This window comes from Tachypleus tridentatus, chromosome 2 (genome assembly GCF_004210375.1).
Source record: "Tachypleus tridentatus isolate NWPU-2018 chromosome 2, ASM421037v1, whole genome shotgun sequence".
Classification (NCBI taxonomy): Eukaryota; Metazoa; Arthropoda; class Merostomata; order Xiphosura; family Limulidae; genus Tachypleus; species Tachypleus tridentatus.
Window position 1 is genome coordinate 54471111 of NC_134826.1, and position 14191 is coordinate 54485301.

The 14191-nt window shown below is 32.0% G+C and overlaps 1 protein-coding gene across 8 annotated transcripts in view; it reads left to right on the forward strand.

Annotated features, from left to right (window-relative positions):
* Positions 1-7920, forward strand: part of LOC143243844 (single-stranded DNA-binding protein 3-like) — a 65277-nt gene extending 57357 nt beyond the window's left edge. For 5 of the 8 annotated variants that reach the window (XM_076487544.1, XM_076487545.1, XM_076487546.1 and 2 more), the window contains 5 exons: positions 187-235; positions 2242-2312; positions 3059-3131; positions 3474-3583; positions 5458-7920. In XM_076487544.1, coding sequence (XP_076343659.1) covers positions 187-235; positions 2242-2312; positions 3059-3131; positions 3474-3583; positions 5458-5568 — 414 coding nt within the window. In that variant the 3' untranslated portion in view covers positions 5569-7920. Of the gene's footprint in view, positions 1-186; positions 236-2241; positions 2313-3058; positions 3132-3473; positions 3584-4251; positions 4356-5457 lie in introns of all 8 variants that reach the window. The other 3 variants (XM_076487547.1, XM_076487549.1, XM_076487551.1) reach the window with 1 other exon arrangement.
* The last annotated feature ends 6271 nt before the right edge of the window (positions 7921-14191 follow it).

Genomic DNA, 14191 nt, shown 5'->3' on the forward strand with positions numbered 1-14191 from the left:
TAAGGGACTCGCAATTTATTGTGGTAGAACTAAAATAATTGTTTAATTATAAAACTTCTAGTTTGTGGGTTTATTTCACGTATCGTTGCTGTTAACATTCCAGATTTAAGAACAAATTTAATGAAAGAAAAGTATTTAATAGTTTGTGAAAAGTATGTCTGAGGTATGTTTGTTTTTACAACTTAGGGCCCTCCAGTATCTAGTACAGCTCCACCACTCATGTCAAACCATCAAGGTAAAGTAATTAATGGTATTTACATGGTACAAGTCTTCAATGGGATAGCAGTAGTCAGTATGTTTTTTCTTAACATGGTACAAATATTCAATAGGATAGCAGTGGTCAGTATGTTTTTTCTTGTCTATTTGTGGACAACCTTGTCCAGTCATGTCAATCACAAACTTACAAAAAGTGATTTGCTATGATTAAACCACTTTATTAATATATTTATGATTCAACATCAAAGAAATTATAATGAAATATCAAGTAACTTTAAAACTAGTTTTGTGTGTATAATTTTCACAAATAACTTGTGGTTTTTTGCTCTAGGAAGATGTAAACTAGTTATATTTCTACACATGATATCAATATATAGTTGATGAATTAACCTCATGCAAGTAAGCACAAGATATTTGCCATTCTACCTTTTTCACTTTATTAACAAAATTATTATGAATTAAATATATTATTTAATATTTATATATTAATATTCATATTATTTAATATTTATTTTTAATGTATGTATACAATAGACATGTATTTCTTATGTATTAAACATAATGTGATGTACTACACCAAGTGAGACCGTTGTTCAGTCTACATATACAATAGTCATGTATTCCTTATATATTAAACATGATGTGATGTGCTACACTAGGTGAGAACGTTGTTCACTCTATATATATAGATGACTTATATTCCTTATGTATTAAACATAATGTGATGTACTATGGCTGGTGATAAGGTTGTTCAGTCTATTTAGTAATCAGAACACTTTTTTTTCTTCATATTCAGAAAGTTTCAACTCAGTATTGAGTAGGCACTCTTGGCCATTTTATTCACTTATAATTGTTTTATCTCATAACCGTAAAACTGTAATCACAGTGAAATGTAGTCACATAGTTTAGAAATTATGGGAATTAAACTACCTATGTAAACACATTAATTAGGGAATAATTTACTTTATGTTACTCAGTAAAATTAATAACTTTAGTAAACATGTGTACTTTGATATCAGATATGTTATTATATATGAGATACGTTTACTTGTATATCAAGCTTCCGATGGATTCAATTATCAACATTAATAAGGTGCTGGTATTATAAAAGTTACAGTTGTAGTAAATAATTTAAAAGAAACAAAAATTTCTATTTTTGTAAATAATGAAATATAGGTTTGAATTTTACACATACAAAAAATTTTATGAAAAAAGGCATGATTATTTCTCATGTTTAAAGTTCTGTGCTATTTTAGTAATGCATAGTAGAAGGACTTGTATACATCATTGTATATCATCTAAATTGTTTTAAAAATACAAGCTATATGTACTGTATTGTTTGAGAAGTTTTTTACAGTATTCATAATTATTTATCTTTATTAATCTTGTTGTGTTTTTTTATCAGATGTTTATTTTTTTTCAGTAATCTCCTCTGTAATTTCTTGTATATATATTTACTCTATGTATTCTGAGTGTGTGAAATGTAGGAAGGAGAAAAAACACATTAGTATACATGCTGGGTGTCTGTCAGTATAAAACCACACATCTGTTTCTCTAATGATAACAACAGTAAACACAATTAAGGCATGCTTTCCTAACAGTCTACAGGGTCAGATTAAAACCACATAACTATTTTAGTAAATATAACAGTTGTAAACACAATTAAGGCATGGTTTCTTTATGATCTCATTGAAGCCATTATTTATATGAAGAATGTGGTGGTGGTGGTACTGATGGTATGTTGTGGGAGAAACATCACTTTTTGTGCCCCAAACATTTGTAATCTATTTTTGTGAGCTGTATAACTGATTAGGTTTAATTTCCATGGAAAGATTTATTCATAGCATTGTTTTAAAGATGTTCTGTGTGTCTGAATTCTTCGAATTTAAACACATTTGTATGTGCATGAATCTTTAAATCATATTTATATCTGATATTGCACAAACTATGTGTGTGTGTAAGTTCCATTAACTCTGATTTTTAGGCCATTTGTATTTTTGTGATAAATTTATTCTGTTTGTCCAGATTCATCTAATTCTGGTGGAGATGCAATGTATACAATGATGAAGTCTGTTCCAGCTGGCAGTATGTCAGGGGTAAGGAATTTTGCACCAAGATAACAGCCCTTAGGTTAATAAGTGGATTGTGTGGTTTTCTAATATTTTTCAGAGAGGAGTATTTTATCTTCTATGTACAAAAGGCATTAAAATTTAATTTCTGTTTAAAAAACATTCATAAAGAAAATTGTGTATAGTTAGTGTGTGTGTGTGTGTGCAAAGATTTAAATGAGATCTGTTGGTACTCCAAAGAATACAGAAGTCTCAGAATTATAAATACTAACACTACATTAGCTGGTAGTAATCTTTCCCATCATCAGACAGCATAACATTAAAATATTTCCATATAACAATAGTAGCAGAAATGAGAGAGTTTTCAGTCCCAAGAGACAATGATATAAAGAATCTTAAATTTTGTCTAAATATGAAAAGCTGGTTTTGAAAATGGAACATTCATACAGAATTAAAAGGTTTTAATTACCCACTTGTCATGCAGTTGGTGATACAGATAATTAATCAAATATGTGCATACATGTAGTTTTAAACTCTGATTTTTAAAGCTTTGTGAGAAGCCTGTTTCTAGACTGTAACTTTTGCTCCAAAATAAAAAAATATAATAACAATGTTTCTTCATTAAAGATAAAATTGTAACATGTTATTTTCCAAGTTTGGAATACCACTTTTTCTTTCACAAAAAATAATGATAATATATAATAATAATAACAGTTTATATTATTAATTCATAAAAATATGAATATTCCTTTGATTAATCTTTCTTTCTTTAGTTTCCAATGGGTCTGGGACCTGATGGTCCCATGGGGCCTATGGGACCTGATATGGGTGCACCTTTAATGAATGGTGGGTATTATAATTACAGATGTTTATCTGTTGAAGTTTGAGTACTTTTTGAAAAATTAGAGAGCATTAGTTGAATATATGGAGTGTTTATCTCAACATACAAATTAGTTAAAGCAAGAATAACTAAAATAATAAGATTTATATTTTATTATTTATAATAATAATTATAGTTCTGTTTAAACACAATTAAAATTATTTACAATAACATGAATATTTGCACAATGTGCTAGTGTGATATGAAAAGTACCTGAGGGTTATTTCACTGCCAGCAATATTTTAACAGATATAAGATTTTTTGTCCAGAGTCATTCAACACACAATTAAAAGTGAGTGATGTTTTAGGTGATGGCTTGGATGGAATAAAAACATCTCCTGCTAATGGACCAGGGACTCCGAGAGAGGATGGACCTCCTATGGTTGAGTATGGTATCCCTGGTTACGGACAGGATAGTGTAAGTATTGGTTATTTTCTTCTCCTTATATAAACATATTTCTGAAAACAAATGCTTTTCATTTGTGTTTAAAGAACAGTAACAGTATAACTTAAGATTTCAGTACTGAGGTTTGGCCAAGATTCTAGTTGGTTTATTTTGTATATAGAAGGCCAACAAGATTCTAGGTGGTTTCAGTGTATATGTAGAAGGCCACCAAGATTCTAGTTGGTTTCAGTGTATATATCAAAGGCCACCAAGGTTCTAGTTTGTTTTAGTGTGTATATATCGAAGGCCAACAAGATTCTAGTTGGTTTCAGTGTATATGTAGAAGGCCAACAAGATTCTAGTTGGTTTCAGTGTATATGTAGAAGGCCACCAAGATTCTAGTTGGTTTCAGTGTATATATCAAAGGCCACCAAGGTTCTAGTTTGTTTCAGTGTGTATATATCGAAGGCCAACAAGGTTCTAGTTGGTTTCAGTGTATATGTAGAAGGCCAACAAGATTCTAGTTGGTTTCAGTGTATATGTAGAAGGCCAACAAGATTCTAGTTGGTTTCATTGTATATGTAGAAGGCCAACAAGATTCTAGTTGGTTTCATTGTGAATATGTAGAAGGCCAACAAGATTCTAGTTGGTTCCAGCATGTATTGAAGGCCAACCATTGACACTATATTCTTGGGATACAGATGCCAGGGGATGCATCGGGAATTGACATCCAGTGCCATTTACAGGCTTGTGCTGGTCACCAGGGGGCACCCTTGTGAAATTTAAGTGCAGGATAAAATCACAGGTACGTTGGCCTCTTCACTGGAGTCATTACCCTCACTTTTAATGCACTGACTCTCTTGCTTCTTATGATCTTTCACAGAGTGAAGACTCAAACTGTAGCTGAAGGTCAGTTAGTTTTCTGTCTATCTGTTATTTTTTTTCTCTTTTCAATATGTAAGTACACATAATATATTTTTTTCATTTGGCTTATGTCTGTCTGCATACATTTTCCCCCTCACAGATAAATGTTTTTCTTTGCAATGAACTGGCTTATGCTACTTTTGACTTATAGAATAGACTGTAGCTTTCTTCTGTAGAAGTTCTCCAATCTATTTTCCTATCATGGAATAATTTAAAAATGCTTTTAGTTTCCTTCCTCTCAACCAAGACTCAGTCAAAGAACCAACTTGGCATTGCCAAACTTTAAATTCACCCTTATCAAGAGAGAAAACTTACAAGCTAAAATAATTCATGATATACTGCACTTAAATTTCTGAGAGGCAAAGCTTGGCGTGTGAAGGGCCATAATGGTACTCTTTGCAAAGTCTTAACTCGAAGGGGAAAGTTGTATCATGTAAAAACAAACTTATTGTAGATCTACAAATAATGTCAGTGGTGTTTTTCCAGCACTGTTGTTGTCAGTTCCACTATTAAAGTTTCACAAAATGTTAAGTTTTCCAACCATGTCCTTCATTGTCCACCTTTTGGGACTGTATTATTTAGTTTTGTGTTTTCTTCATCTCAGCTCAGTTTTAGTCTTCAACTGTGAATTAATAGAGATGTTTTGTTTTCTATTGAAATCATTTTTATCACATTTTACATTTACTACAAATACAAAAATAAGCTTTTCTCCTTTAAGACGTTCAAAACTGTTTTTTTCTCATTTTTTTTCTTGTTCTTATGGGCTTGTAACCACACCAAAATGCCTCATTCATGCTGATAATGTGTAAATGCTGTATGTTTCACAGACAGTAAAATACATTTGTCATAAAATTAGTTTTAAGTACATGTTAGGGACATCTATTTTCCAAGCAACATGTTACCTGTTTTTCTTTTTTTTTTAAATTATGATAACATAGATTTTGTGTGCATGTAACTGAAGTTAGATTATGTCCTTTATCCAGGATCAGAATGAGTCAGAAGCTATACTAAAAATCAAAGAAAGTATGCAAGAGGAAGCAAAAAGGTTTGAGAAAGATAGCCCCCCTGATCGTTCAGAATATTTTATGCAATAGCATGTACTTTGCATTTGCTCTCCATCAGATTATTACCAACAGACCTTAATGTTCTTCTTCACATCTTGTGTTCTGGGATATTCACATGGGAAGTGGTCTTTACATCACACAAATAGTGAAAGTGTCCTAACCTGCTGAAGATATAAGTTACAATATAATGACCTGGAGGTCATGCATTGTGGCTGGCTGCAGCTGTACAATCGAGTTTAGTTTGGTCTTTCCATCCGAATTAGTCCTCCAGCTGGTCAGCAGTGAGATTTATGGACTTAAACACTAAAACTGTGGTTTGATTATCCGTGGTAGGCAAAGTGCAGATAGCCCATTGTTTATTTTTGCATTAAGAAAAGAACTATAAGATTCTGCATTATACTGAGAACTTTGTTTTGTTTCTTATGGTGACTATCATCCATTTATTTTCCCATCTCAAAATGATTCATAACAGAGATGATCTAACCATTGGTAATTTAAACATTATAGTGAGATGAGATAGTTGTTTACACTGAAGACATTGTTCCAACAGACTTTACTAAAGGTAATAGCAGTCTTCTGACAGAACCTGAGTTTCTGGTGTTTCATTTGTTAAGTCTTCAGTGAAGTACTGCCATTGATCCACTAAAATGTGTATTATTAATTCCCTTATGTAAGCACATACTGAACATGTAAAGGAAGTGGGATAAATGGAGACCTTGTGTTCAAAGTGAACTTACTGTCAGCATTTATCTTGTTTGAATTCTATTACTTGTTGACCGATGTAACTGTGGGGGTGCTCGATGAAGAAGTATTTCTATCATTAAGCCTGGAAATAACATAAATGTGGTATTTAAGACTTTATATAATGAATTTTTTATTGTGGCAGAGGGTATCCCGTTCGGACAAACATTGAATTTATTTATATTTGTGAATACAGTATGACACTATTTTTAGTCTTTATTTATGTGAATGTTTCAACAGCAACTTGGTAATGTTCCAATAAATTAGTGGACATCGAGTTTTGTACATTTATGTGAACTAATGTATTTTTAATTTTTATGGAATCGGAGAATGTTACTTACTGTATGAAATTATCCATTTTTTATGGAAGAAATGTTTTCACTCTTTGAATAAAATTTCCATACAGTGTGGAAAGTTTTCACTTTTGTCTAGTTTTTTGAATTACATCACTACAATATGAGCAGGATGCAGATAGCCCATGGTGTATGTTTGCACTAAAAAAACAGTTTCAGTCACGGTTATATCTGGTTTGTTTTGTTCCTGAGAGGATTGTACAGAATAATAAGAGTAGAAATGTAACTGTTCTTTGTGCCAAGTGTGAAATGTATGTGTATGTATATATATCTAATATGTTTTTGTGAGTTATGTAATAATGTGTTTGTGAGTTATGTAATAATGTTTGTGAGTTATGTAACAATGTGTTTGTGTCAGTTGTGTAATAACATGTTTGTGTAAGATGTAATAATGTGTTATTAAGTTATTAAGTAAAAGATTATTTAAATTTATTGATTTTAACAATGTTCATGAACAGAATTTTTTTTCTATTAAAATCGTGGTTTTTAATGTCTGTTTTTTAATCGAGAATATGGTTACCTGTACCATACATCTACAACAAACTATTTTTATTTCAAGGGATTTTTTTGTTTGTTACAGTTCTTTAAGCTGTAAATATACAGTAGCTAACAATTGTTTGATATACTTGTGTATGGCTTGCACTTGGTAGTAATAAGCTTATGACATTAAAATGGTGTTTTTGCTCGTAAGATATGTAACCATGTGTTTTGTTGCATTTTTATATTTAGTAAGCCATTAAAACATTATTCATAAAATGGTTTATATATTCGATTTAAATAATGTTTGTTTAAAAAAATAAAAGATTTCATTTTTCAGACTAGTATTTAGATCTTAATGTTCTCTATTTAAAAATGTGGGTGATAATAAACGTACGTACAGCTTAACTGTAACTTTAATTATACAGCACTAAGTTGTAAAGCATACAAGTCACTTTGTGACACATGATTCCAGAACAGTGAACTTGTTCTTTAATTCAGTTTAATTTAATTCACATGATGGTGTCACATATGTTTTACTTCACAATCAAGATGGCAAATGTTGTTGTGTTGAGGACTGCTTGTTCCACTTTGGATACAAGATTTCTTGTTCCTTTGTGCACTATAGGTTAAAATGGAGAATTTTCTTTAATGTAACAAAATGTTGAAAACATGATTTTATGTGAATATTTGTGGAAAACAAAATTGTTGAGCATTACATAAAATGTACAAGGTGGTTAAAAAAAAACTGGATAATTTACTTCAGTTGAAGGCCTGCCTGTTTGTGTAAATAAAGCACATTGTACAGTGAGGGAATGATTCCTGGTGTGTTTTTATCTTATATCTACACTGATTGACCATAAACATTATAAAAGGCACATTTGAAATAAATCCATATCTATGAAGTTAAAAAAGAAAAAAACAAACTTGGATTGAGGTAAGACATCCAGGTCAATCAGGTGTTTTTGTAAAAGTTGGGTTTTTAAAAGATGTATTACAACAACTGTGTTAATTCCTGTTATCCAGTTATACAAACAAGAATTATTTAACCCATGTGAGTGGAATTTGTACACTGTTAATATGTATCATCATAGGCAATCTTGCCTAGGGCTCCACACAAGGAAGACCACCCCAATATTATCATTATGGGACTGAAGAATAGCTTAGACTGCCCCTGTATATCATGTATATTTCTGGATAAAACTTGTCAGTTATAAATGTAACGGTCGTAAAGAACCTTAGTACTTTTATATCACTGAAGTTTATGGTAACTTGCCTGTGATATACCTTCCCTTCACGATACATCAGACACAGCACTGTTTTATTTCCAAACTATCTGATTACTGTTATATTTATTGTAGTAAAACATCTTGTCCTCAGAAGAAAAAAAACAGTTTGGAAACTTGTGTTTCATTATGCTTTCTTAAAACTGTACACAGATGTGGAGCTTGAGGTGCTGTTATGCATATAATTATCTAATAAAAAGTTTCAAACCCTGGCTTAGATGATTTGTGTTTCTTTTACACACCAAGGAAACGAAAACTGCCGGTGTGAAAACCGTGAGTTGGGTGTTGTATTGAAGTGGAATTGTGAGTTGCTAACGTTATTTAACGAGTTGTCTAAGTTCCTCTCCAATTGTTGGCTCGGTTAAAATTTTATTTAAGAGTAAAGATAATGCGTTTATAACATCATCTATTGGGACTTCAGTGAATATATTATGTCGAAAGCCACCATACGGTTTTTCTTCTTTTTTTGTTTAACTTGATAAACTCTTTGGAGTTTTAAGACTATATTCAATTACATCCACTTTTGAAAGTGCATAGAATGTGTTGAAGTATTATTAGAGGTGATGGGGTTTAATTTTGTTTTTCTGTTAATTTCATTAGCTGTCTTGATGAGGTCTGTATTCAGTGAAACGCGTCGTCAGCAATGGTTAGGCGGACACAGTGTGGTTAAATTATTATTATTATTATACATTTTTCCTTTATACATATGCTAAAAGACTGAATGAAGAATATACTCTACTGTGGAAAATCCAATAGGCCTAATACAAGTGTTTTATGTGGCTAGAATAGTCAGTATGGTAAATATGGAAAATTAAACTAGGGCACAGGTGGAAGATACAATAAAGGGAGCTAGCAGAGATGCAATTTTTGTAGTGCACGTAATGGCTAATGTGGAAAAGTTAGGTCAGGTAACATATTAAATACAAGGGCATTTAAAGTAAGCTCAACTGTAAGGGAAATGTTTACTTAGGACAAGACAGTGGTGAGGTGAGGGCTGGGAAAACTAGATGCAAAATAATAAGAACCAAAGAAAAGTTGAACATAAGAAATGAGTATAGAAGTAGTTATAAGGGTAGGCTTAACTGTTGCTATTATATGTAGAAGTAGTTTTAAGAATAGGCTTAATTGTTGCTATTGTAATGTTAGAAGTGTAAAAAATAAAATACATGACCTTACAGCATTGGTAGGAATGGAGAAATTTGGTGTAACAGAAATAACTGGATTATGGTTAAACATAGATGATTTTATTGACAGAAGTTTCTTTTAAATACAGGGTTCGGGGCTATTTAATAGGGTTAGAGTATTAAAAAAGTGAGGAATGGCTTTATATGTAAAGTGTAAGTTACATCCTCTTCAAGTTGAGGATATTAAGGTTTAACAGTAAGAAGATTGATTCTATTTGGGTTTCTGTTCGTGGATATGAAGGGGAAAAGCTCTTAGTAGGAATTTGTTACAGACAACTAGATGGTACTGATGAAATTACTGAGAAAGTTTACGATGGAATTAAGATTTTTGCAGTTTTGATAGTCATATTTGATGTTAGCATATTGATTGGGTACTGCTAGAGTCAAACTATGAGGGAGAAAGGTTTCTGGAAACTGTTCAAGATGACTTCTCTCACCAATTGGTCTAGGAAACAAATAGAACTAATGTTATTGTAGGTTTATTGTTAATTTCAAATATAGAAATGATTGAGAGGGTGGAAATTGAGGAACATCTGGGTGCAAGTGATCGTTGTACTATTAAGTTCGATATTTTATGCACATGGAAGTAAAGGGTAAAGCTCTTTTCATTGATAATTTAAAAACAACCAACAAATTTTGAAGGGATGCGACAAGAATTATCAGTCGTGAAATGGGCAGCTGAGTTATTTGGAGATACTGATGAGATGTGGAAAATGTTTATAGATATTTTTTTAAACATTCAATGTAAGAAAGAGGGTATCTGCAAGTAAACAACCAGGTTGGCTAACAAGGAGTTTAAGATATAAATTTAAGGTCAAGCATCATAAATTTAAATGTCTTAAATTGACTGATATGATAGGAAATTCAGAAAATTATAGATGGTCAAGAAAGTAGGTGAAACAGGACGTTAGGAGATCAAAAATGATGTACGAGAGAGGGTTGGCTGAAAATGTAAAAATTAACAGTAAGGACTTTTAAAAATATATTAAGGGTAAACAATATCTTAAAATGGGGGTAGAACCTTTGAGGGATGATGAAGGAAGGCTGGTGGTTGGGTTATGGAATTTTACGTTTTCTTCGGTTTTAAACTAATAAAGATTTAAGCAGTATTTCACATCTTGAACAGTTGATAAATGAATAAAGATCAAACGAGAAAACTATATTCACTCTGAGATGGTTAAGGAAAAATTGGAAAGTTAAAAAAAACGATAAGACTTCTGGATCAGATATTTCCCCAAAGGTTTTGAAGGATGTTAAAAACTAGATATGTGATCCACTTACTACTGTTTATCATCAGCCCTTGAATAGTGGGCAGATACTAGAAAATTGGAAGTTAACTAATGTAGCTCTCTTTTCAAAATATAGACCTATTAGTCTTATATCAGTCACAGGAAACGTTTTGGAAAGTGTTAAAAGATGCTTGACGATACAATTGCTGTATTCACATCTACAGAACACACGCTTAGTTTTTCAATCATGTTAACTCCATACGTCCCAACATTAAGTTCACCTCTGAACAGGAAAAACTAACCAAATAGCATTTTTCAACCTCAAAATCACAAGAACCAATACACAATTAAAAACAAAAATCCACATAAAAATCACACATACTCGTCCAGTAAACACCAAATTTATTCAAAAACTAGTACAAAACTAAAGTTTGTACTATGTAAAAACTACGCTGACAAACACAACAGCAACATAATTTATAAAATACAATTCAACAACTGCCACGACTTCTGTATTGGAGAATCAAGCAGAAAAATGGAAACTAAATTCAAAGAACAAAAAAAACGCCTTTACACGTTTTTGAACACTGTAAATCAAATAAACACAGCACAGCCATAGAAAACACTCAGATACCAAGTAGGGAAACAAATATAAACAAACGCAAAACCAAAAAAGGCCCGACTTATACGGCAACTAAAACTAATGTAAAGGAATACCTATACTAAATAATAACCTAACATGTAACTGCACCGCCTCTTACAATTCCGTACCCGTTTACACACTCGTCCCTAAGACGTGCCAGGCAACGGTTAGTTGCAAACTCTCTCTTAGATGACTATAGAAGGTTAAACTTTCTTCTGTACTTTATTTTAAAGTGTTAGTACCCATACCAGTCGTCCTGAGATACGTTTTAATTCATGCATCCCCGTCCATCCAAACATGTTCGGCTTTTTGACCGTGGCACCGTTATGAACTTTTGGTTACTCCCACTTTTCATTGGTGAAAGAGTAGCCTAAAAGCTGGCGGTGGGTGGTGATGACTAGCTGCCTTTCCTGTAGTCTTACAGTACTAAATTAGGAATTTCTAGCGCAGGTAGCACTTGTGTAGCTTTGCGCGAAATTCATAAACAAATCTTCAGAAGCATTTAACCTTGGGGAGAAAGATTTCAATGAACCTGACCCTTCAGACCTAAATCCCAACAGAAGAAAAGAGAGAATGCGTCTAACCTTTGAACTAATGAATTATATACAGTTTTTCTTTTGCACAATGTCTATTTTTGCTGATTTCCAGTTGATTTGATGACCATGATTCCTTATGCATTGAAAACTGGCATTATTTGTTTCACCATTTTAAGCAGCCTTTTGATGTTTTATCCAAACTGCTTACAGTTTCACCTTTCACATAAACTTTTTCTCAAGATTTACATATGATTATATAGACACCCTGTTCCATAACTTGAGGTGCAGACTTGTTTGAAGGCAAAAACTTCTAACGGTTTTGAAATATATTAATAATATGATTTCGAATAACCTGACGGAGGGTGATTAAAAACCCTGATAACAGACATTATCAAATCTTGTGAGCACTGATAGATATAAATTAAATTTTAATTTAGATCGATTGTTGTCTCTAGCTCGGATCTATGACACCAGCCCCCAATTTATTATGTTAACGTAGATAATTTCGAATAGCGTGAAACTGAGTTAAATGATAATTAAGATTTAGAAGTTAAATAAATGCCGATATGTATCCAGTTTCCGATACTCGCCAACAAGATTGATACACATTGTTTTTTAATACAAATATATTTAATGCAAACAATAACACAATTTACAATACCGGTTATTATAAATAATGATCTTGATACAAAAGTTTTACAAACGTACAAAAAACATCGAGTCTTTTGTCTGGTTTGGAACTTCCTTGATATCTTGTCAAGGATTCACGATGAGGTAATTAATTTTGAGTTGATGTAGCTATAATTAACTTAACAGGGGCCCCAAATGACACAGCGGTACGTCTGCGGACTTATAACGGTAGAATTCGGTTTTTGAGATCCTAGGTGAGCAGAGCATAGATACCCCATTGTATAGCTTTGTGATTAATTTCAAAACAGCATCAACAGAAAAACACTTAGTAGGGAGCTAGCTAGATCTGTGTTCTTCTTTCTTCACGTGCCACTAACCGCGTTCCCACCTTTGAAGTTATATACTGTTTTCATAAAAATATTAATGTCCGATGTGAAACCGATGAAGTTAAATAGTCTGTAATTTTCGAAATGTATAAGAGTTCCTGATCAAATATCTGAATTTCCTGATTCATAAGCTTTTATCACAGTTATCGCTTCCGAGGTTTATTTTCACCAACTATAGCAAATCAATAATATATACTGTCTCTTGGCGCGTCGCGTTGGTTGTATTTATAGGCGTGAGGAGAGTTTCTAGAAATTTCAGCCTGCACAACATATAGACGATACAGCAGTGTTTACGTACATACATATATTATTGATTCTTACACTCGAGAATTTTCTATAATTTTATTGGATGAGTAGGAAGTTCACAATACATTTAACAGTATAAGTTACGTATATTTCAAAGTATAAATTTAACTTAAACATGGTATTAAAATAGGTATATATGATATTAAACCTATCACAAATATTTATAAATAACTTTGATTTTTTTTTTTTGCAATACTATTTTCCAGCTACAATGTTAGAACTATACTTGAAGTAAGATATTTTATTCATATTTTCAAATGTAGGTAATACTTGCTGGTTATTAATATATAAGCAAATATCTTGCTTGACTCATAAATCTTCGGAAATCGTATAAATATTTATAATTACTTCGTTAAGGGTCTGGTGTTGATATTCTGTAATTCAATCAGGGAATATTTTTTTATCGTGTAGCTCATTCAATTATGTGTAGTTTTAAAACTGCACTGGGTAGTTGAAAATTAAATTTTGTGCAGATACACATTTGTATGTAAATACAGAAAACTGAAGAGTCACAAACTTTTCACTAAAAATATACATAAAAAATATCTTAAATAATGCCCAGGACCCTGCCGGAGAATGTTAGGATGTGGCACGTATTTTAACTTATAGTTTGTGTAGCTCTAAAAATCCTTTAAAATAGCCTTGTTCTTGAAGACAGATGTTATACTTCATGTTCTAACCATTCTATGGTGGCGCAGGAAAAAGTGAACGTAGCTGAAAGCGTATGTTGGTTTTATATAGGAAGAAAGAACACGTCATTTTTCTACTTTAGTTACGAGGATGTCTAAATAAAAGAGCAAATAACTGTTTTTCTATTCGCTTTGAAACTTAACAGTGACGTAAGACTTGTTAATCTTGTGGAAAAATGCTTGAAAATAGTTT